Raw genomic sequence first — 25,143 nt, 5'->3', positions numbered from 1 at the left:
AAGAAGGGGATTCCCAGAGGGCATGGTTTTTATGTGCAAATTTGTGAACACTGGGTTAAGAGGCTGATTGGTAACACTTCAGAACCCCAATGAATGTTGATCAGGCCAGCTGCTTAATCTCTTTGGCCAGGTCCGAAACGGCTGGCTGGATCAGGGCAAGCTCTGTGTAATCCTATATAAACAGTTTGCAACAGCAGGGACTGCTTCTGGGTGTGTGTGATAAGGGTATGAAGGTTATTAGCTGTCTTCTGTGCCCAGCTTCAATTAGGCAGAAGCATGCTACCTTTGAACAAGTAGGCTCTGTCTGCTCCCCCTAAATTAATCTGTCTTGTCCTTTTCTTAAAAAGTAGAATGTGCTAGTGAAGGATGTGCAGCCAGCTGAGGCAGAGGAATACTTCCCTTTCATCAATCTCAGTGTACAAAAACGCCAAATGGGGGCGCATGTAGACTGTGGTAGCTTTATGTCTGAACTCAGTCCCAATCCTGAACCTCTCAGCTTCACTGGGTGTTGCTTTTTTTCCCTAGTGCACTGTCACCAGCTAGCCTGTAGGTTTTATTCTATGTTAATATTCTGCTTACTGTGCCCTAGATGCAGTGGCACGGCAAGTGGGGTGCAGGGAAGGCTAGTGTCGGGGTGGCTTGAGTATTGGTTGAGCACCACTTCCTAGGGATACTGGGGGGCGCATTACAGGGCCACTCCATTCCAACTGTCCCCAACTGCCAAAGTGCCATGGAGTTTTGGAGCAGGGGTGCACATGAACGCCAGCCAGCTGAGCACGCACTCCACCCCCAAATTCCACATGGAGTTTAGGAGTGGCACGGACCTGTCTGATGATGGCCTCAGGTCCATCTTTAAACTGTAGGCTTCAAGCCTGCAGTTTAAAGCTCAACCCAAGTCTTCCTCTGAGGCCAGGGTCAGAGCAGCTGGGCTGACTGGCACCAGCTTTATACCGTTGGCTCCGTTTCCCCCAAACCCCACCTGTCTGGAAGTGGAGCTTGGGGTGGGGGGTGGAGTCAGCAGTATAAAGATAGAGCTGGTCACCCCAGCTGCTCAGATGGATTCTGGACTCAGTGAGCCTGCAGTTTTTAAAGATGGATCCTGGTGAGCCGAGACCAGCATCAAATGGGCCCGTGCCACTCTCAAAGTCCACATGGAGTTTGGGAGATGGGTGAGCCTGGCTGGCCCTTCTCCTGAGCTCCTAGTGGAGTTGAAGGGGAGCACACTTGATGGTTGCTGAGCCCTGCTGCTGGCCAGCATTCAACTGCATCCCTGCTCTGAACTCCATGGGGAGTCTAGAACTATGCCTCTGTCTAGATGTCCCAGGCAAATCTGATCTCATCAGATCTCAGAAGCTGAGCAGGGTTGGCCCTGGAAGTACTGAGCTACTGCGCAGAGGCAGGCATTCAACCACAAAAGTGTGACAATGATTTTGGGGTATGAAATGACCTGTGTGTGTGACCAACCAGAATAAAAGTTGTCTATGTAGTTTGCACATTCAGACTGCCTCTGACAAAAGACTATGCAGATGAGTGTCTAATGTTTGAGAGGGGCACACTTTGAGAGCTTACCCTAGGCACCTTTTTTCTGTAGTTATGCTTTGTCTATCTGAGAGAACTATGACTAGGCCAAGGGTCACCCAGCAGGCTTCACATGTAGGAGTGGGGAAACAAACCTGGATCACCAGATTAGAGTTGGCTGCTCAGGTGGAGAAGAGGGGAATCAATCCCAGTTCTCCAGATTAGAGTCCACTACTCTTAACCACTGTACCACTACACACATTAAACATCATGTGTGAAAATGTCTCTAAGGCTCATTCCGCACATGCACTTTCAAACTTCTTTCAATGCTCTTTGAACCTGTGCGGAATGGCAAAATCCACTTGCAAACAGTTGTGAAAGTGGTTTGAAAACGCATTATTTTGTGTGTGCGGAAGGGGCCTAAGTTTTCATCCCATTTTTAGAGAAAGGCAAGAAAAGATCTTCATCCTTGACAGAACATATACATTATATAATACTATCATAATATAAATTGCTTCTTGACCTTTTGGCTAAGATCAAGTGTAGCTGCCTCAAGTCCTTCAAGAGATTGGCAGGATATAAATGCAAAGTATAAACAAACAAACAAACAACAATAAAATAAATAATAGAACTGAAATTACTATGCAAATAAAGAAACATACTGGATCTTTCCTGGAGGGTCATCTTGCTCGTATTAAATTTTTTTTTGTTGGTTTCTAACATGCTATTTGAGCATGTCTTGCCTTAGTTGATTCAGTTAAACCTATTAAAAAATGAACAACCACCTGTCAGTATTCTTTAGGATTTATGAATACAAGAAACAATTTTCATAAATTAGATTCAAGTATCATACTTGTGTCATTAATCACAGATTATATCACAAAAGTAGTAAAACAAAATATTCTGCTGTCCTGTGGAAGAAGACAGTTCCTGCCTGAGATGAAAAGCCTTTTTTTTAAACTAGTATTTGTCATGTTCAAGTAACAGAAGAATATTCCAGATATTGCCAGTTTTCAGAAGTTAAGTAAATCAATCTTTTCAGACGTGTAGATAACTCAACTGGAAATAAGTGTGCTTATCTATCTACAGGTCAGTACCGATGACAATATTTCATGATTCTGATTACATGCAATCTGACTCATGTTACCTTTTTGTCACAATAAACATGTTAGTTTGTGAGGATCTACAAGAATGCTTATAGTGATGGAAAACGTTTTCCTTGTTTAATTTTTGAACCCAAGGTTGTTTTGGATGGCAAACATTCATTTCCACAAAAGTTGACCACCCTAGAGTTGAATGAAGGAACCCCACCTGCTGACTTACAGGTAGGATAGATAGATGCAGTTTAGGACAGACAGAGCTCTCATTTTTCTCAGAGTTGAGCACTACAGAAACTAAACCATGTATAGTTTTTCCTGCTCCTGTAACCTCAGCTTGGCATTTTCCTTTGTGGTGCTATGAAACACTTCTGTGCATCTCTCAGTTCTTCCCAAAGGAGGGGCATGTTAGTTTATTGCAGATCTTTCCAAGAGAACAGCTTTATTGTGGCATAAGCTTCCACACATTCCGATTCGGCGGGTTCTAGGGTGCGAAAGTTTATCCCACAACAAATCTGTTATTTGAGGTGCCGCAAGACTTTTTTTTTAATCCTGGGCGCTTCTCACATAAATGTGGGAGAGAATTTGAATTGCCAAGCCCAATACATGTGCCAGGCAGTAATGCAAAGAAAAACCGACAACAGCTGAGCCCCTTCTTTTCTTTCACATTGATAAAAAGAAGAGAGCTGCGTACAGGGAGGCAACTCCAAGCAAGCTGCATCCGCTGAAACGACCAGTTCGGGCGCTGCCTTTGAGTACCCTGCCCAGAGAAAAAGGGAGGCGAAAGGGCTGCCTTATCTGCTACCCCTTGGAAGAAAGAGAAGGGGAGCTTTGGATTAACGAAACAGCTCCATTTGGAAGAGGGGAGAAGAGGAGGACCCCTTTTGAGTGCACTGTTCCTAGCTGGAGGGGTTATATTGCCGGCTGGGTTGGATCGGGAAGGCGACAACGGCAGGCAAGGAGAGGAAAGAGGCAGCGCTCGATTTCGGGCAGGCAACGCGGAGGCTGCCCGTCGAGCCCAGCCTGTCCGGGGAAGCCGGGCTCGACTGCAAGGCGGCGAGGCTGAGCTCGTCAAGCTGGCCGGGGAGGAGCTTGAGGCGGGGGATTAGAGGCGGCGGAAGCGGTCCGGCGCGCTCAGTCGGGCAGCGGCTGCGGTGGCGAGCGCTGCTTGCCCGGTCGCTGCGCTCGTCCGGGGAAGAAAGGCGGGCAAGGCGAGCCGAGCCTGAAGCGTCTGTCGTTGCCTGCTCGGCAGGCAGCTGCGTCCGCTGGGCGGGAAGGAGTTCTTGCTTGGACTCTTTCCCTCCGCTCAAGCTGAGTTTCCCTTTGCCCCGGGAGGGTTCCAGCTCTCTGACCTCGAGGGACTTCCCGTTGGTTTCAGAGGGGAAGGGTCTCCTTGGCTTGTTGAGGGTCAGGAGGCGTTGGGCTAGGAAAGGAGGTTCTGCCCACGGAATAGGGCAAGGGTGGGCGGGCTGGCGACGTCTTCCCATCAGCATCTCCATGAACCAGACAGAAGGCTTGGGCTCCAACGCCTCCTGGCCCTCCAGGGAGCCCTCCCTGGAGGAGGAGGAGGGTGCCACCTTCCTCTCGGATATTGGCGTTGAGAACTTCATCACCTTGGTTGTCTTTGGGCTCATTTTTAGCTTGGGCGTGCTGGGCAACTCCTTGGTCATCACCGTGCTGGCCAGGAGCAAGCCGGGCAAGCCCCGCAGCACCACCAACATCTTCATCCTCAACCTGAGCATTGCTGACTTGGCCTACTTGCTCTTCTGCATCCCTTTCCAGGCCACTGTGTACCTGTTGCCCAGCTGGGTGTTGGGCACGTTCATCTGCAAGTTCATCCACTACTTCTTCACAGTCTCCATGCTGGTTAGCATCTTTACCCTTTCGGCTATGTCTGTGGACCGCTATGTGGCCATTGTGCACTCCCGACGCTCTTCTTCTCTGCGGGTGTCCCGTAATGCGCTTATCGGTGTAGTGGTGATCTGGCTGTTGTCAATTGCCATGGCCTCCCCTGTGGCTCACTACCAGCGCACCTTTAATCACGAAACCCTGAACCAGACTTACTGCTGGGAAATATGGCCCAATCAAGAGCACAAGAAAGTTTATGTGGTCTTCACCTTTGTCTTTGGATACCTGCTGCCTCTGCTGCTGATCTCATTCTGTTATGCTAAGGTGGGTACATGATTAACAAGCTATATAGAAACAACCTGTGTACAAGAGAGTCACACCACCTCCTGTGGGAAATGGGATATGGTGGCAATAAAGTGTGGAGTAGTGGGGCAAATGTGGGTTATCTCTTTTCTATGGACACAGCTTTCTGGTACGTGTGAGTGTGCATGGTAGACTATGCATGTCAAATATGGGAATAAGTATGTGTTGTGACAGATGAACGTTAATGTTAAATGCAAAATATTACAGTATGTACAGGCATAAGGTTAACTTTGAATGTTAAGTTCCACTGAGTTCAAACCAATGTATCTTACAGAAAATTAGAAATCAGGTTCTTAAGAGCAGTGCTATAGTGCTTAAGAACAGCAGACTAATCTGGAGAACTGGGTTTGATTCCTCACTCTTCCACATGAGCCACAGACTCTAATATGGAGAGCCTGATTAGATTCTCCACTCCTCTACATTCACCCTGCTAGTCACAGTTCTTTCAGAACTCTCTTACCTGCCTTACAAGATGCCTGTTGTGTGTGTGTGTGTGGGGGGGGGGTAGGTGAATGTAAGCTGCTTTGAAACTCCTTTTGGTAAACAGGGTATGAAAAACAACTCTTCTTCCTTAAGTGTACAGTATGTGAAAATGATATGTGTATGTATGTGTGTGCATTCACAAATGTAGAAATAGAAGAGGTATATAAGACAGATCTTCACATGTAAAAATACAGACGTTTTGCACAAGCTGAGGAATAGAGTAATAATTGGTTGGTAGAACAACGTGAAGGTCACCAGGATCTACAGGTTTTGTCTCTCTGTGTAAGCACTTATTCACACAACAGGAATAAAGAATTAAGAGATATGGCAGAAAACTAAAAACTACAGGGTTTTAAATCTGCCTTGCAAGTAAAATGGTAAAGTTACAAGCTCTTTTGCCAACGCATGACAGTGCAAGTAACCTGTTGGCAGAAGACCATACCTGAAATCTGTCCCTTCAGGTGCCAGCTGTATTGATTGTATCAAAAGAAAACTATGGTTTGTGACCAAAAGCCTTGCACCTGTTCGTGGATAGGGAAGATGCAATGCAACCCAACACTATTGAAATCAGTGGGAGTTTTAAGGTATAGATTGTGGTCTGGGAAAGCAACAAGGATCCCAGCTGGGTCATTGTGTTCCTAACGCTGCATCCCAGATATCCGTGAAGCTCTGCTAATGACTTCAGTAGTTCAGGAGAATGCTTTTTGCAACTACCAGCAATCATTGATTTTTTTTAAAACGCTGACCCTGATTGAAGTAACAAGGATCAATAGAAATTATAGGAGCTAAAGAGCCATTGCAGAACTAAAATTCATCAGCCCGGTTAATTTCGGATCAAAGGACCACCCTATTTATTGCTCTAGTTTGTATTCGTGAATGAACAATAATGTAGAAATCTCATCAACAAGTAAATTTATACATACTGGGTGGTCATTTTAATTCATCAGCCGCCGAAGTATCATTGAAGTATATATGTCTAGTCTATATCATAAAACATAATGAGGTTGGGGACTGGTTGTGTAATTTAAACAAACGTACATGTAAAAGCACATTTTGCCTTTTAAAAAATTTACTTACTGTGTTAAGCAGAAAACATTGATGACAAGCATGTTATCTTAAGTTTCTCAAAATGCTTGTCGGCTATTTATGATTCCTCTCTCAAGTTTACACTGGAATCATTTAATTTCTGTAACAGAAACCACACCATTTGCAATAACAAAATAATTCAGACTTGTCATTGCTCCCTGTGGGTAGCATGGAATACTCCCCAAAGGCACAAAATGATAAAGCATGAAAGCTATAACACAGTCCTATGCATATAGGGGGAGTGGTGTTGATGGTGGGAAGTGTCGTAAGGTTGTAGCCAACTTATAGCAGCCCCATAGGGTTTTCAGGCAAGAGACAAGCAGAGGGGGTTTGCTATTGCCTGCTTTCGTGTAGCAACCCTGGACTTCCTTGGTGGTCTTCCATTAAGTACTAACCAGGGGGTGACTCTACATATCTTCTGTGATCTGATAAGATCAGGCTGGTCTGAGCTGTCCAGGTAAGGGCATGCATGTATACTGGGAACAAGTTCTTATTATATATGGGAGGAGGGAGAGTTAAGTGCAAGTAGGATTGCAGAATAATGGTAGAGGAGCAGTAGAGAAGCTGTTTATTTTTTTAGACAATTTTGGAACTGGCTGAAACATTATTATATCACTACTGTGCACTGAAATGCTCTAGTGTAATAGCGGGTATTCCTATGCTAAAATCTAATTGCTAGCACCAGAGGCGAATGGGGGGAAATAATGCCTAGAGACAACCCCTTCTCCAGGTGCCCTGCCGTACCCCGCATGCTCGGGAGCCAAGCCCCACCCCCACCAGCCTGTGGGGGGCAGGGATGCATGGGAGCAGGGCTGCCCACTGCTGAGCCCCACCCCTTGGCCTCCGTGCAGGCCAAGCCCTGCCTCTGGCCCCTGTGCAGGCCAGCAGGGCCTGGGGAGGCCAAAAGTTGACCTGCATGGAGACCAGGGCAGTGGGGCTGCCCACCACTGAGTCCTGCCCCTGCCTGGCTGAGCACCACTCTTGCCTCTGTGCAGGCCACAGGGCTGGGAAGGCAAAAAGCCTGCACGTAGGCCGGGGGCAAGGCCTCCCGCTGCTGAGCCCCGCCCCTAGTCTCCGTGCTAGCCGAGCCCCGCCCCCCACCTTCCATGCAGGCCGGGGCTGGGAAGCCCAAAAGCCGGCCTGCACAGGGGCCGGGGTGGGTGGACTTGGTGGTGGGCAGCCCAGGTGGGTGCCGTGATCGCCCACCGATGAGCTCTGCTTTTCCTGCCTCTCTGCAGGTCAGTCCTGAGCTGGCCTGCAGGGAGGCAGAGGAGCAGGGATTGATGGCATGTGGCCACAGTGCACACCTTTTGGTCACATGAGTGCGCTAGCAGACATGAATGACCCCATGTCCCATTAGGCTGTGCGCCTCTGGCTAGAACAAGAATTAGGCTCTAACTCCAGTTCCCTATCAAATAGCCTTGAAAATCAGTCTAGAAAGGTGGTGGTGGTTGTTTTTTGTTTTTTGGGTCCAGATAAATGTTACTAGCCTTACTGTCCCCTGGTATGTCTATTTTAGTAATTTTAAATGTAATAGGAGAAAAAGAACAAACTTTCATAAAGCTTTCTATCTGGTTGTCTGGAGTAATTCTGAATTGGACAGGAGACCAGACCAGTCAACAATAATCACTTTTGTACTAATTTGTTTAACCACAAATCACATGAGCTGTACTTATTATTTAAATCATAAAATGTCAATAAATGTAAACAATTATTTATTATTAAAATAATCCACTATGTGAGAGCCACCTTGGTGTCGTGGCTAAAGAGTGTTGGACTATTATCTGGAAACCTTGGTTTGAATCCCCCTTCATGCCATGGAAGTTTACTGTGTGATCTTGAGCCATACTCAAGATCACACATAGGACCATTTATACCATCAAGCTAACGTAACTCAAAAGGTTGTTGTAAAGATAAAATGGAGGAGAGGAGAATGGTGTAAGCTGCTTTGAGTCTCCACTGGGGAGATTGGCAGGGTACAAATGAATTAACTATATAAATATGTGGAGCTTTAACTTTTAAGTGCTGCTAGAAAATGAAATGAAACTACCTTTACAGTATTGTCGAAGGCTTTCACGGTTGGAATCACTGGGGTGCTGTGTGGTTTCCGGGCTGTATGGCCGTGTTCTAGCAGCATTCTCTCCTGACGTTTTGCCTGCATCTGTGGCTGGCATCTTCAGAGGATCTGATGGTAGGAATGGAAAGCAAGTGGAGTATATATACTGTGAGGTCAAAAGGTGAGGCCATCTGAATAGAGTAGCCTGGCATGTGAGTCACAGAGAAGTCTGTAGCATGGGAGTAACAATGAAGATAGCAAGGTCAATAGGTGGATGGGTCTGAATAGAAGTAACCTGGTCTTTGTTCCCTTTGATTGCTATAGTCTATAATTATCCTGTGTTTGTGTGGAGCTGATCAGTCACTGTCTTAATTCTAGAGTTTTTCAACACTGGCAGCCAAATTCTGTTCATTTTCATGGTTTCTTCCTTCCTGTTGAAATTGTCCATGTGCTTATGAATTTCAATGGCTTCTCTGTGTAGTCTGACGTAGTGGTTGTCAGAGTGGTCCAGAATTTCTGTGTTTTCAAATAATATTCTGTGTCCAGGTTGGTTTATCAAGTATTCTGCTATTGCTGATTTTTCTGGCTGAAATAGTCTGCAGTGCCTTTCGTGTTCTTTAATTCGTGTCTGAGCGCTGCGTTTGGTGGTTCCTATGTAAACTTGTTCACAGCTACATGGTATGCGGTAGACTCCTGCAGTAGCTAGAGGACCCCTCTTATCCTTTGCTGAACGTAGCATTTGTTGAATTTTCTTAGTGGGTCTGTAGATTGTTTGTAAGTTATGTTTCTTCATCAGTTTTCCTATACGGTCAGTGGTTCCCACCCCACTTTACAGTATTGTTCCTCTCAGGACTGGTAAGCAGGGATTTAGTTTTCTGTTGGCTTTGACTCACAGTAAAATTCTATGGGGAAAAAATCTCCCTATATTCATCTCACATCCTTATGGATAGACCAGCTCAATAAGTAACAGGGAGTATCTTCAACTGTATCCTCACTGAGATACAGTTCATTTGGTTATCTGATTTTTTTCTGAAGTGCTTATCTGAGATCACTGATTGTACCTTCTGAAACCACAGGATGGCCAAAACTCTCCTAATGGAAAATTCAGAAAGATGCATTAAATAGCATTTAATAATTGTTAAATAGAAGCATCTAATATCAAGGAGATCATTTGTATCTATGAGCATGGCCAATTTCAATTGAGACAATATATATTTTATTCTATTTTTAAATATCACTTTGGCTGCTTTGTATTTCATACCAGTGAAATAAGGCTAAAGAAAAAGATCCTGTAAAATTACACTAGTCCTTCAATATTCTGAGTTCAAGTAGCTCCTTTCAAGTGGCTATTAAAGGTTTGCTCCTCAAGGCCAAGCTTAGCCCCGGAAACCTTTTTGTGTCGTCTGCAGGCAGCTCACAATGTGCTTCTTGGTGTCCCAGTTCATGTCTCCTTCCACACTTCTTCTTTATTACGTTTAAGTTCTTCTCGTCTCTTCAGCCCTTTTCTGTTTAGCCCTGCACAGTGAATGCATCTACATTCCACCTGTACATTCATCCATCTGTTTGTATGAAAGGGTCAATAAACACTGAATGAGAGTCAATACAATGGGGGATCAGCACATGTTCAGCTGTATATATGTTGGCTGTAACATAAGAATTGCTCAACATCATACAGTCATGTACATTGATTGTACTTGCATTCAGCGTAAGCTGTGAACAGGGCTTTTTTCCCCCTGTTGCTCCACTCATACATTTGGCAACTTTTTACTTTACATTTTCCCTTCTCTATGGCCCCTTCCGCACTTGCAGAATAATGCACTTTCAATCCACTTTCACAGTTGTTTGAAAGTGGATTTTGCTATTCCACACAGTAAACTCCAGCTACAAAGTTCATTGAAAGTGGATTGAAAGTGCATTATTCTGCATGTGTGGAAAGGGCCTATGTGTCTCTTCTTCAGTCCATGCAGTTTCTCCATTTAAACTGAGGTGTGCTCAAAGTGTGGCGTGGTGATTAAGAGTGGTGGACTGTAATCTGGAGAACTGGGTTTGATTCCCCACTGCTCCACATGAATGACAGATTCTAATCTGGGGGTGGAGGTCGTCGTCGACATCATCATCATCTGGTGAGCCAGGTTTGTTTCCCTTCTCCTACACATGAAGCCTATGGTGTGACCTTGGTCATAGTTCTCTCAGAATCCTCTCAGACCTACCCATCTCACAAAATGTCTGTTGCAGGGAGGGGAAGGAAAAGTAATTGTAAGCTGCTTTGAGACTCCTTAGAGGAAGAGAAAAGCAGGGTATAAAAATCAACTCTTCAGCCCATTATACATGGAACTCTTTCCTTGAGGCTTTCCACTGCACAGTGGGCTTCTAGTGGGGTCTCCTTGCATCTCTCTGTTTACACGGCGAGGAAGCGCTCACTTCTGCCATACAGTTTTTCTGCAGAGAACTCCCCTGGACCGGCTGAGAACTTTCCTGGGTCTGTGTTTCCTGGTTCTCTTAACTACACTCATCAAGTCATTCTTAAAGGCACAGATCTTCTCATACCCAGTTGTCTCAAGATTGCTGGTTTTGTAAAAACATTTTAATTACTGTTGTATCAATATATCAATATTGCAGCCCTTTCCCAAAAACAATCTCCTCCCTCATTATGAGCAGTGAAAGTACATATGAGAAGAGATAGATGAGACAGGAAGGAAAGTAGGAAAATGGAGGATTTATACTCCCTCAGTGTCAACCAGGCAAACCTAGCCCGCTGTTTTACAACTGACACCGCCAGAATATCTTCATGTACACACCAAACAAAATTCAGTGCACACCGGTTTATTATTACTTCAACTGGATTCCCTAATCCAACTCCCATTTGGAGAGTGAACAATGAATTTACTCACCAGAATTTATTTTACTTAGACAAATGTTGGTAAACTTGGTCACGGCACTGTTATCTTACAGTTATGTTGTTGCCTTCAGAAACTAAAAACTTCCATTCCACTTTAGCTCAAATATTTCAGTAAATTGGAATCAGTAACAGAATTCAGTGTAGGTCTGGGTGGGTCTGGTTTTCCTAATTATTAAAAATGTGAGCGTAAGCCAACTAACTATGAGTTTGGGTGCTGTGTGGTTTCCGGGCTGTATGGCCGTGTTCTAGCAGCATTCTCTCCTGACGTTTCGCCTGCATCTGTGGCTGGCATCTTCAGAGGATCCTCTGAAGATGCCAGCCACAGATGCAGGCGAAACGTCAGGAGAGAATGCTGCTAGAACACGGCCATACAGCCCGGAAACCACACAGCACCCAAGTGATTCTGGCCGTGAAAGCCTTCGACAATACATTTAACTATGAGTTATTTTATTGTAGTCTTAAGAACACATGGGAGTATGCTCCATTGAACAGACTTCAATAAGATTCTGAGTTGACCTGAATAAGATTTCATGGATTTTATTTACATTATTTTCTCAGTATTGACATTTTCAGTTGTTCTAGTAACATATAAGTATTAAAATATAAGTATTAAGAAAAATAAAGTTTAGGGTTTTTAAAAAGTTTTTTAAAAGTTTACCTGTACACAAATTTGAGGATTTTTCTAGCTTTTTTGTTGTTGTTGTTCTGATGGCACGTTGTACTAGGCTGGATTTTAACCTGTTACATTAAAATTTCACTACTGATTGAAACTTGGTATATATGTGGACTGGGCAAAATCTAGTATTTAACTTCCTTCCGGTATAAATTCCATGGGAACCACTCTGTGGAAGGACATGCTACCCTTGCTCAAAGTTCAAAAAGTCCTTATAGAGTCAAGAATGGCCTTTCCTGCATGCATTGCTTCCTACAGAATTTCTCAGTGGTCAAACCTTGTGTCTTGAAAATGTTCTATGTGAAATCATTCCACACACCTATTTCCTTCACTATGTTTTGGATCCTCCCCCCCGCCCCACTTGTCTCTTCATTTGCATTGAATCCACACTCTACTACTGAAAACATATAATTCCAGATGGTTGTGGGATATCATCTATAATGCAGAAGTACAATCCTCCCTTTTGCACAGGTGCTGTAGTGTTACTGCACAATTACATTTTGAAACGGTGATTCAAAAAATTTTTAGCGTTCTTTTCTACTTTTGAGAACTACCAACCCAAAGTGGAAGCCAGAACGACTCCTGCAGTACCATTACCTGAAGAAACAAAAATTTATGCCCCCCCACCACATTTTTGGCCAAATTTAATTTGCTGCATAATTGTTACTGCAGCAATCTCCAATTATATTCAGCAACTATTTCTAGCACTCTTTTCAATTGCCCCAGCATCTCAGTGTTCGACTACTGATGCAATTGACCTCTTGCTTCAAAATCACTCCAGTGTTGCTAGTTCAACATGCAATTGACAAAGCTGATTCAATGAAGTCTGCTTTTTTAAAATCTCAACCTGAATGTTAACATGGCAACCAAGTTCTGTGTAAAATTGACAAAGCTGATCCAATACATCCTGCTTCATTGTATCTTTGCCCCCACATTACATTGCTAGTTTGATATGACAGAGTTTTTTTTAAAAAAATCATTTTGAAAATGAAGATAGAGAGGGAGGACAGAATGGCTGTGGGAAAGTTTGGCAATTACATGGAAGTGTAGATAAGGGCCAGGTGCCTGGTGGAGTGGAGAATAAAAGACTATTTCAACATGATCACATGTTCAAGGGAAGCTGGCCTAGAAACAAATTTAAAAAATGGTTAGGTTTTAAGTGAGAGGCCATCTTAGGACACAACGATTGTTTTATTATAATTCTGGCAGTCTGTTATGATGTTTTTATCTGTGGTTTTATGTTGTACACCACCCAGAGCCCTTCGGGGATGGGGTGGTATATTAAATAAAATAAATAAATAAATAAATAAAGTGCTTGGGAAAATAATTGAGGAAAAATGAAGAGAAAATGTTTCTGGAACCAAATGGAGGAAAAAAATATCATGTGGTGGCAAGATACATTGTAAACAACTTGTGCAGAAAAGGCCAATGTGTCAGTCCTATGATTTAGGCAATTTCACCATTCCTACAAAGAACAAAATCCTTTGCATAATTGACTAAGGGTAGAATGGGTCCTGATGCCTCACTTCCCACCAATCACCATGTGTTCCATCCTGCCATTGCAGTCCCCCACACATATCCCCTCCCCACAAAGAACAAGCAGAGTCCAGAGAGGCAGCAACACCAAAGTGCCTTTCCACCTGGCCCTGCACCATCCTTTCCAGTCTCTGCCAACCCTCCCCCCCAACCAAAATCCAAACAGGGCTGGCAGGGCAGCGATGGAAAACTGCCCTCCTTCTTGACCCAGGACAAGACCTCCCAATCCTTTGCTAGCCCTTCCTCCCGCCAAAAACCAAACCAGGCGTAGCCCCTTCTCCCCCATCACTGGCTTGCCCACATGCCTGGCACCCAAGACCCACCTGGCAAGGAAGACGAGGGTGGCAGCAGCAGGTGGGCTGAGGAGCAATGGCCTCAGTGTGGCCTGAAGACTGGGGTGGGACACGGACTCATTGCACTCAGTGGTTGGCGCTGGGCTGCGGGTCTGTAGCGAGGCCATTGGGGAGGCTGCTGGGGCTGTGCAGCGGGCAGTGAAGGCTGGTGTGGGGGCACACATCTAAAGGGGAAGAAGGCAGAGGCAACCACCCTAGGTTCACTGCTGCCTCTTGTTTCTTGCCCCAGCTTCCCCTTCCCTGGGGGGAAGATACAGCTTGTATGGGATAGGAATGATAATGCTCATATTCTATTCCAGTAGAATCCTTCCCATGATTTTAATAGACAAATTGTCTTCTGCAGGTTCCTACTATCCAGAGTGGTTTTTGAAAGTTAGGATGCAGTGTAAGGAAAGTAAAATTGGAGTTCTTATGCAGCAAGTTTTTCAGAGGCCCCTTCCGCACACGCAAAATAATGCATTTTCAAACCACTTTCACAACTGTTTGCAAGTGGATTTTGCCATTCCGCACAGCTTCAAATAGCACTGAAAGAAGTTTGAAAGTGCATTATTCTGCATGTGCGGAATGAGCCAGAGGTTTTTTTTGCTGAATGTGTATTAATATAAAGATTCAGTTTTATACCTGCCAATAAAACATTTTGGGAACACCCTTTGTCTGTGTGCAAACACAATTTTTAAAAAATATATAGTTCTGAATGTGTTAGAATCCAGTTTTGAAAGCACTTCTATGAACAAATTAACCTGTCTAAGGTGAGTGCAATCTTCTCATAAGTAAAATAATTCTGCTGAAAATTATGGAATTTTCATATCTTCTTTCTGAACTTCCTTTAAATATATAGATGACTTAAGATGTTTTAAGCACTGGGTGTTACCTTGGCTGTTTATCAGTGAAGATATCTGCAGCATAATAATAGACAACACCATGCAAAAATATTTCTTTAAAAGAAATTAATAATTAGCCAAGGATTGCAGAACACCCATGGACAGCTAGTGGTGATATCACTCTGGGAACTCTTGTTTCTGTGATCATTGAGATTAAAATGAGGAAGCATTCCTAGGTCACTCTCCCTTTTCTGCAGCAAACCAACCATCAAATGCCAAGCCCCCTTTTCAGTAACTGTTTTCATGATATCCATTTGTTGAATGTAAGGTCTGCATACTCAAACATCGATCAAATCCAACTGAACTGAATTGCAATGTTTTTCTGTTGAAGTCAACTAAGATTCATTTTTAGTCCCAGTTAAGAACTTGTCCCACTGGTTACAAATAGAATTAATCATGATTAAGTTTAGTTGGCACTGGGACACTGCCAAACAATTATGATAGATTTACTTGACTAATACTTAAATATTAATGTCTGTTGCTTGTTGCTTGTTTTTAATTATGATAAATTAATAAAAGCATTAGTATCTCTAAAAATAGCACAACAATATTGCCTCTAATTTTCAAAGAACCTGGCAATTGTGAACTACAAATGCTTGTTTATAACCTTGGTAGTTTATATCTCAAGACACCTAAAAAGCAAAATTTGAACTGTTGTTCCCACGGTAATCATTTTTATTTTGTTTTGAAGGAATTCAACACAGTAGAATAAACTCATATTTATGAGGAAAATAATGATAAGGTTGTATCCAAAGATTACTTTAGGCCGTAGCCTCCTCTCCCCATTTAGTACTGTTTTGCACACTACTTTGAAGAAGAGAAGAAGTGTGACTAGTTCAAGGTCACCCAGCAGTTTTCATGTGTAGAAGTGGGAAAACAAACTCAGTTATTTAGATTAGAGCCTGCTGCTCATGTGGAGAGTTGGGAATCAAACTTGGTTCTCCAGATTAAAATCCACCATTCTTAATTACTATATTACACTGCTAACTTCTGAAGCTGCTTAAGGGGGGTGGGGAGGCAGACTGGAACAGAAATTAACAACCCTTTGTGCACAACAGCAAGGCACTTTGTCTTTAATAGCCTAACTATAGTAGAAATAATGGCACAGTATTAAGTCAAATGGAATGAAAGATATTATTGCAGTTAATGCATACCATTATATTGCTATTAGAGCACCATGAAACTCATAAGTTTTATACCACACATTATGATTCATAGGTTAATGGGTTCATATACTTTCTTTTAAGTATTATTTTGTCATGGATTTTGATTAGATTCATGTTTAAGTTTACGTTTAAACTCACATTTTCCATAATTTATTCTTAGTAAAGGTGTAGCAAATGAAATAGTGAAATAATTTATAAGCAAAATATTGTTTTAAGTCAGACAGCTTCATCACATAATCAGCATAATCACATAGTCAACATAATGTCTAAGATAGGGTCTTTTCTTGTTTTAATCATCACTGTAGAAATTCAAAGAACTGTCAAAAGAAATAGGTATGAGGAAACAGATATGGCAATGTCTGACTTTATGTCTATAATTTAAAACATAATTACTGTAATCGTAGTAAACAGTGGCATCCTGACTTGTACTCCAGCTACCTTTCTATCTCTGAGAGTTTTAAAAAGTCTATGGAAAAATAAGCACAAAAAAGGGTGGGTTTTTTGTTTTCAGTAAAGGAGAACACAATGGTATCTATAAATGTATACATCTGTAATTCTTCATGCAAGACTTTATATTTTTTTTGCAACTGAATGCTTTAAAACATGAAAATCCTTCTTGAGAACAAAAACTAAGTGGATAGGAAGTTGGAAAGACTAGAAAATTAACTTGGATAATGCTATTATACCTTCCAGAGCAGCTTTAAAGTTCTTTCTTAATTTTTTTCTGTTGTGTCTACCTCAATGCATCATTATTTCAGTATTAATAAAACAGTTTGATAGATTTATGCCTCTTGCCTTTTACGATAATTCAGGGTTTTTTAAAACTCATCTTAAGTTGCTGGAAATATAAAGTATTTTGTACAAATGGTGGGCATACTGAGTAGTCTTTTTTTCACGATGAAGTGCTAAGATCTCATAACATTTAAAATTTGCCTCAACTTCAAAAATCTGTTTTTAATGCCAGGATTCAGCCCTGGGTCTGAAGTAGTAGTATTAAAAACATAGTTTTAGCTCATGTAAATCACATATCAGCCTAGGGCTTCTAAACTCCAGATCTTCCAGAATTATGACTGTTCTCCAGACTCTAGGGATCAGTTCCCTGGAAAAAATGACTACTTTGGAGGGTAGATTGTATGGTTTTATGAGGTGCCTCCCCTCCCTAAATCTCACCCTTCCCAACCTCATAAATTTATGAATTTCTTAATCCAGAGTTGGCAATTCTACTTCAACATCCCCCACAAGTATATTGATCCACCTGGAGAGTAAGGCCAATGGGTATAAACCTTTAGTAAATGATGGAACCCTGTATTCGGGAACCACAAACCCTCCCTTCCTCCCTTTCTAATGCCAGTGGGTATAGACCCTTAGTGAATGATGGAACCCTGCCTTCAGAGACCACAGACTACCACAGAGACCCTCCCTTCCTATGTTGCTCTTCCTCTTGGTTCAAGGTAGCTTACAGCAATAAATAAAAGATCCCCAGCTAAAACCAAAGATAAAATAACAAGCCTCAGATCCCTTCATCATTAAAAAAAGTGCCTGCTGTTTAAAGCTCCACAAATGCCCTTGCAAATGCCCTAGCAAGCAGATATATCTTGCAGTGTCCCCCTGACCTTCCCAACCAATCACAGGGTTGCTTCCATGGAATTTTCCCATACCAAATTAACAGCTGAACAGTGTGAACTAATTAATAGGATTTGAGATTACCTTGACAAGGAACCTTTATTCCGAGATGAGGGGAAGGGGGGAGGTTGGCTGACATCTGCAGAGCACTCAGGATGCAGTGAAATGAGGATTGAGCAGGAATTTCCCTCTAAGGCAAGTTTCTCTCTTCATATCTGACTATCATAGCAACCTAGTTTTTAACATGCAAGACAGGGTCTGAGGACATCTCCAAGCTCTTACCTTGTTTTTAAAAACCCAGTGTTATTCTATCTAGGACAAGTGGATTCTGTCCCTCTGTAATATCAGTCTTCCCAACAGCATTGCCTCTGTGTCACCTGGATTCAGCTTCAGTTTGTTCTGCCTTAGCCACCTGGCCGCAGCCTAAAACCACCAGTTCAGAGCCAAGACCGACATGTCTGGAAACTTGGATAATGAAATATAGAGCTGGGTGTCATCATATGCCCCAAAGTATTAAAGAGCATGGATGAGAGACTGGAACCCTTTGGCACTCCACAAGGCATTAGGGTTGGAGATTTGGATGGTTCAAATCTGGTGTTTGGACTGAACCCATGCTGATTCAGATGGATTTGGACGAGCAGGGTCCAAATCCAAGCCGTCCAAATCCCATCCGATCTGAATCCATGGGATTCGGATCAGCAGCTAAACCGCGTTTTTATTTTTGAGGTGTTTTTTCATGTTTCGGCCTGCAGGGGGCACATTTTAGACGTAGTGGCACCAAAATTTCAGGGTATCATTCGGTGACTGTCCTGATGAGACCCTCCATGTTTGGTGTAGTTTGGTTAAGGGGGGCCAAAGTTATGGACCCCCAAAAGGGGTGCCTCTATCCCCCATTGTTTCCAATGGGAGCTAAGGAGATGGGGACTCCCCTTTTGAGGGTCCATAACTTTGCCCCCCCTGAACCAAACTTTATTTATTTTTATTTATTTATTTATATTTTAGATTTCTAGACCGCCTCTTCCCCGGAGAGGAAAACTGCACCAAACTTGGGGGGGGGGGTAATCATCAGGACAGTCACTGGACGATACCCCGAATGTTTGGTGCAAATACATCTAAAAATGTGCCCCTTGCAGGCACCCCCAGAAATTTGCCCAAGATTCTTTGTTCTGCAGTGGGTGTCTGTCAATGGGGAATTTCTGGTGGAGGGCTGTGGGGTGCACATTTCTGAAGGTACAGTCACAAAACTTTCAGGGTATCTTCAGGAGAATCTCTGGATGACACCATCCAGGTTTGGGAAACTTTACTTCAGGGGGCAGTGGGTGATGGGCCCTACCCTTTTGGGGGCCCATAGCATTGAGCCCCCTGGAGCAAAGTTCCCCAAACCTGGCTGGTGTCATCAAGAGACTCTCCTGAAGATACTCTGAAAGTCACAGTTCTTCAGAGCTCTCTCAGCCCCACCCACCTCACAAGGTGTTTTTTGTGAGGGGGGAAGGGCAAGGAGATTGTACGCCCCTTTGAGTCTCCTTACAGGAGAGAAAGGGGGGATATAAATCCAAACTCTTCTTCTCTTCAGAGCAACTAAAGCCACCCCGGTATCAAATTCAAGCTAGAAGCCAGATTGAAATGGCTCAATGATGGCAAGGCAGTGGGGGGGGGGGGGAGAGCAAGGCAGTGGGTAAGATGGCAAGCTAGTGGGAGAGCATGGTGATGGGTGGGAGAGTTAGATGGTGGGTAGGAAGAAAGGTAGTGGGAGATAGAGGCAGTGGGAGAGCAAGGCAGCAGGGTTAACAGCAAGGCAGTCAAAGAGTGAGGTTGCAAGTGAGCAAGCCAGTGGGACAGCAAGACAGGCAGGAAGAGGCGGGTCCCCAAATGTGCCCCCTATGTGACTGTGGCAAATGGTGCCTGGGTCGCAAGACCTTCCAACCCCAAGTTACACCAGTGAAGGGAACTGTTGCAAGGGGGTCTGATATGCAACATTTTCAAAGTTAATATTGTTGGAATGAATTCCCCCCCCCCCCACTGTAAATTCCTTCTGAAACCATGTGATAAGAACACCTTATGTCATTAAAAATGAAATGGGTAGGAACATAATGTCTACAGAACACTAGATAGATACAAACAGAATTATGGATGTTGACAAGTTGTGAAATGTGTCTTGGCCATGGAGATCAAATGGAACACCAAATTAAAATTCTTATTGAAATATCTTAGCTCAAATTGTCAAAAAGATGTTGTAATCACCAATCTGATGTGGAACTAACAATTTAAACAAGTGATGCCACCAAGAGCAGTAGGGAAACTCAGGTGCCCCAGTGACTTCCATGGAGGAGACTTCCATCTGCGGAATCAAATAACTGGATAATCAGGTCCATGGCATATCAGTTCTTTGGGACTGCTAAAATTAATGTATCAACAGTTTTCAGTTTCATTGGTTTATAGGAATTTTGTTCAATGTAAAGGGAAGCTTATGCTACATTGTCTTTTAAGATTTTAATGTATTCTACTAAAAACAACATTAGGTACAGCGTTGAGTGTGTTCAAATATAACTCTTAAGCCATACATTAAGTTCAAGGATTTCTTGCTATTGGAATATAAACTTGCAATGCAGTACTTTAAAGATATTTTTCCTACAAATAGTTGATACAAATTAATATATAAAAACACCAAAGGGAACGAAGTTCAATCAAATCAACACAGTGAGTGAAAAATGTATCATTGAAGTGTCTGCAAGCTGGAAACACCACTCAAAGAATCCTGATAGAGTGCTACATCATTTTCCTGTTGATTACACTGTTAATTTAAGAGATCTAGATCTACATGAAGAATTGTAGCCCTCATTTAAATTTTATTCTGCTTAAAAAACATACGAGTAATGATTTAAAGTTATCCATTGTTGCAGATGCCTTGATTTTATCCTTCTGACAAGTTATCTAGCTAGGTATCTATTTCTTTTCAGTATATTAGCTAGTAAATACTTCAGAATGTGTATAATATAAAGCATTTTTTTCAGATAACCATTGATGATAAGAATCTTTATGTTGTGACTTCAAGACATAACATGGGATTTATTTAAGTAAATACTGCAAGTCAAAATCAAAGTATAGTTATTAACTTGATTGTTTGGAGGAGGTCGCTGGTTGGTTGCAGCAGAGCAGGTTAAAACTGAATCCAGTGGAGACGGAGATCCTCTGGCTGGGCCGTGAGGGAGGGGCTGGGGATTTTCAGCTGCCGGTGTGGGAGGGGGTCTCATTGGCACCAACCTCCTCCTTCCGCAGCCTGGGGGTCCACCTGGATTCATCTCTTTCAATGGAGACCCAGGTGGCCCATGTAACCCGGGTTGCATTTTTCCATCTCTGTCAGGCCCAGCGGCTGGCCCCCTTCCTCTCCCAAGCGGGCCTAGCCACTGTGATCCATGCAATGGTCACCTCCAGACTAGACTATTGCAACTCGCTCTACGCGGGCCTTCCCTTGTATCTGATTCGGAAATTAAGACTGGTCCAGCATGCAGCGGCTCACGTGCTCACAGGGGGTGCCGCCAGAGATCACATCTTACCTGTGTTGCACCGTCTGCATTGGTTACCGGTTGAGTTCCAAATCACTTTCAAGGTGCTGGTGTTAACCTTTAAGGCCTTACGCAGCTTGGGACCCCCGTACCTCCGGGACCCATATGTCCCGAGTCGGCCTCTGCGCTCGGCAGAGGCCAATTTGCTGGTGGCTCCCGGCCCCTCAATGATGCGGCTGGCCTCCACTCAGGCCAGGGCCTTTACAGCCTTGGCCCCTGCCTGGTGGAATGCTCTTCCTCCAGCTGTCCGGGCCCTGCAAGATCTTGGTGACTTCCGCAGGGCCTGTAAAACTGAGCTATTCCACCGGGCTTTTGGGGAGGCCAGCTGCTGATTGCCCCCCTTTTTATAACATCAGTGGACCCTGCCATCTCCCCCCCCTTAGGGGCCTCAGTCGTGGGATGCCATCTATTGTGTTTCATGTGTTTCTTGTAACCAGAACGCTGTGTTTTAATGGGGTTTAGTTTTAAAATGTACAGAGCCATAATTTATTTATTTCCGGTCATTTGTTGGTTTTATGTGTGCTCTGCCTATATATCTTGTGTTCACCGCCCTGAGCCCTTTGGGGGTAGGGCGGTATATAAATAATAATAATGATAATGATGACGATGATAATAATAATAATGATAATATGTACCTAAAATATAAACATAATAAGAATCGTCATTATTAACTTGCTGAAATACCAGGCTGTATTTTTATATATGTTCAACCTGATTCATAGCAAACAAAGGAAATGCTCACTATCTATTGTTTTTACATGAGTCCCAGATAGAGTTGCCAACACTGGGTTTGGAAATTCCTAGAAATTAGGGGTGGAGGCTGAGACGGGGGTGGGGGAAGCAGGGGATATAACTCAGCAGGATATAATACCATGGAGTTTACCCTCCAAAGAGCAGGTCTTGAGGAACTGCGGGAACAAGACCAGTCTTGGGGAACTGATCTCTGTAGTCTGGAGACCAGCTGCAGGCATTTGCAGTGGCAGTCAGATGTCACAGGGCTTAGCTTCTGGGTTGATAGCTGGTTGCTGAAGTAAGTCCCTTGGTGCTGGCATACATGCCAATTTGCACGGTGCTGGTGGCACAGACACCGCTTTTGCCGCTTCCAATGTGGCTTCAAGCCCTCCCTCTGGATTGCACAATAAATGTGTTAAATACACATTTTTCAAGCAACTCAACTAGCTGTGAGAATATTTTAACAAAATTTAAAATAAACAGTGTAAATCTTTTTTTAGGTCCTCAATCATCTGCATAAAAAGCTGAGAAATATGTCAAAGAAGTCAGAAGCATCCAAGAAAAAGGTAAATATCTTCTGCTTCCTCCTGCTTGTGTTGTATATATGTTAATTATCTCTTAATTATCCCTCATATTTGTATGCTGTAAACATGCAATAAGCAGTACAAAAACAGAGACAGTCAAATGAGGGACAATTAGAATTTCTCCACAGTTCTCGGTATTTGCAAATCTGTCCTGACAAATACCGGTATTTATTGAGAGAACAAATGAGAAAACAGCTGCATTAAGATCAGGGATCAAGAAGGACCTTTCTTATGTTCTTGAAATCTTTCCAATAAATGGGGCAATTGATATTTGAAAAAGTTTAAATTACAAAGTTTATTTTTTTAAAAAAGGTAAGTGGGAGGCTCCACATCAAAAAAGCAGAAAAGGCATATCTCTTCTCTCCCCCCCTCCCCCCCAGAGAATGGAATGCCTGTTTTAATCTTAGATCACAATGGGTAGCTGTGTTTGTCTGTAGCAGTAGAAAAGAGTCAGCAACACTTTAAAGGGTTAACGAAATTTCTGGCAGGGTATGAACCTTTGTGAATCACAGTTTGCTTTTTCAGATAACATTTAGAATGTTTTAATCTTTACAGAGGTATTGCTCCCCCCCCCCCACTTCTCTTTCAAGAGTGCAATGTCAAAGACTCAAATGTGCATTGTTTGCCAACCAAGTAAAGACGCTTCTCTCTCCAGGGCCCCATTTGTTGAGAAAGGCAGGGCATGACTGAAGTAAATAAGAATTATTTTAAATAAAAATGAATGCAGAGTTTGTCAACTAAAATGTGTTCTTCCTTTGCCCCTAGTACAGTGAAAATGTAAACAGTTATACCTCCCCTTCTTCCTTTGTCTATAACATGAGGGGAGGAGGATGGGGAGCACAAATGATGTTCCTTTCTTCTCTAAATGGCTGAGTGCCACCTAAAGAAGCCCCTAGATTCAGAATCTTTCACTACTTCAAAACAAGAAAACTGGCATTCTTTGCTTTCTTGGGAGCATCAGTGCTTAAATGCCATGACTGCCACTTCATTTAACCTTCTCCCAGTCTGATCTTCTGCCTCAAAACTTTTTTAAATTTCCTTTTATTCAAATTCAAAGTGTTACAACAGTTTCAAACACATAACATAACACTTTCTTAGCCCACTGGTCTCCTTCCTTTGGCCCACAGCTGTTTTTTGATGGCGTGGAGGCCCAGCCCCTCCACCAGGACCCCGATACTTCCCTCGGCCCAGCTGTCTTCTCTTCTGGCTGGGCTTCTAGGAGAGCCCTATTGCCATCAGAGCTACTCTAAAAATGCCACACATTTAAATAACAAGGATTTTCTCACTCCCCCTCCCCCCCTAATAGCCAGTGAAAATACTGAACTCTCCAGGCCCGTTCAGGACAACTGACAACTAATATGCTTTGCTGTTCTGAATAAACAATGGCTGATAAGCATACTTAGAACAGAACTTGTTGTATAATGCATATATGCCAGGAATTATAATTTGTTTTAGTTAAGAGTAAAAGACAGAGCTGTTTTTTTTGACCTAAGAATGTTAGAACATAAGAAGAGGCTGCTGGTTTAGATCAGTGGTCTGTCTAGTCCAGCATCCTGTTTCACATGGCAGCCAATCAATTGCCCTGGAGGACAAACAGGGCATCAAGGCTGAGGTAGGATTTCCCCCCCTTCTTATTGAAGATAATGTTATGATTATCACAGACTTTCCAGTTCAGATTAATTGTACTTTTTATCAGTGTGATATTATACTAACACAGGTGTGTATCTCATATTGTTTTTTCCTGTATTTCCCCCCTCATTCCCCCGGCTTCTAAATAGTTTACTGTTTACTTCTTCTTCTGGCTTGCTTTATGTGGGGAGACAAGTAGGGAAGGGAGAAGGGATTATGGATTTGCATTACTTCAGTGTATTTAAATAACATATTCTAATTGTCTTCCTTTGCATTCTCCTCATAGATATTGATACTGAATTCTAAACTGATACTGAATTTTATGACATCTTCTTGCTTTTCCTTTTTTTGTCCTAGACAGCACAAACAGTCCTGGTGGTGGTGGTGGTTTTTGGAATATCCTGGCTGCCGCATCATATCATACACCTCTGGGTTGAATTTGGAATTTTCCCACTGACTCCAGCTTCATTTGTCTTCAGAGTGATAGCTCATTGCCTGGCTTACAGTAATTCTTCTGTGAATCCTATTATATATGGATTTCTCTCTGAGAATTTTCGGAAGGCTTATAAGCAAGTGTTCAAGTGCCAGATAGGCAACAAAGTACCTCTGAATGAAATTAAAGAGAGTAAGAGTAATATTGACACACCCCCATCTACCAATTGTACACATGTGTGAGCAGCAAAAATAAATGTCTTTATCTCTAACTGTGGCTTTTCATGTGAGTAGACTTGTAAAAAAAAGCACAAGAGCTCCCATAAATGGGAAAGTATTTTAAGATTCATGTTGATAAATTATATTAAATTTATTGAAATTCTGTTTTCAATAACAGCTAGTGAAGAGGCATATGTTTAATATGAAAAACCTTGGTTCCTAATATCCTTTTCCTGACATAATGTTAAAGACCACAGGTTTTCCTAAATATTATGCTGAAGAACTGAGTAAGACTTCAGTGTAACTGAACAGACAAAATGAAATCTTTATACCATTATTTGTGAGAATGTGGTTTTGATAATTCTGCAAAGACAAGGGATTTTTAAAAAAATCATAGGCATA

General features: G+C 42.8%; 1 protein-coding gene across 1 annotated transcript; it reads left to right on the top strand.

The window, feature by feature from the left end:
* The first annotated feature begins 3,389 nt into the window (after positions 1-3,389).
* On the top strand, positions 3,390-24,794 carry GALR1 (galanin receptor 1). Its single transcript, XM_048508210.1, has 3 exons — positions 3,390-4,787; positions 22,378-22,443; positions 24,448-24,794. Exons 1-3 carry the CDS (start codon positions 4,113-4,115, stop codon positions 24,763-24,765), a joined length of 1,059 nt encoding a protein of 352 aa, XP_048364167.1. The 5' UTR covers positions 3,390-4,112; the 3' UTR covers positions 24,766-24,794.
* The last annotated feature ends 349 nt before the right edge of the window (positions 24,795-25,143 follow it).

Source organism: Sphaerodactylus townsendi, linkage group LG09, assembly GCF_021028975.2.
Source record: "Sphaerodactylus townsendi isolate TG3544 linkage group LG09, MPM_Stown_v2.3, whole genome shotgun sequence".
Classification (NCBI taxonomy): Eukaryota; Metazoa; Chordata; class Lepidosauria; order Squamata; family Sphaerodactylidae; genus Sphaerodactylus; species Sphaerodactylus townsendi.
The sequence above is the reverse complement of the archived record's forward strand: the minus strand, read 5'-3'. Positions and strand labels throughout refer to the sequence as shown.

Excerpts from the sequence above, each read along its gene's own strand:
- GALR1 (XM_048508210.1), top strand. The coding sequence starts at position 4,113 with ATGAACCAGACAGAAGGCTTGGGCTCCAACGCCTCCTGGCCCTCCAGG. Across the intron at positions 4,788-22,377 it reads TCTCATTCTGTTATGCTAAG|GTCCTCAATCATCTGCATAA; the intron begins GTGGGTACATGA and ends ATCTTTTTTTAG. Across the intron at positions 22,444-24,447 it reads CAGAAGCATCCAAGAAAAAG|ACAGCACAAACAGTCCTGGT; the intron begins GTAAATATCTTC and ends TTTTTGTCCTAG.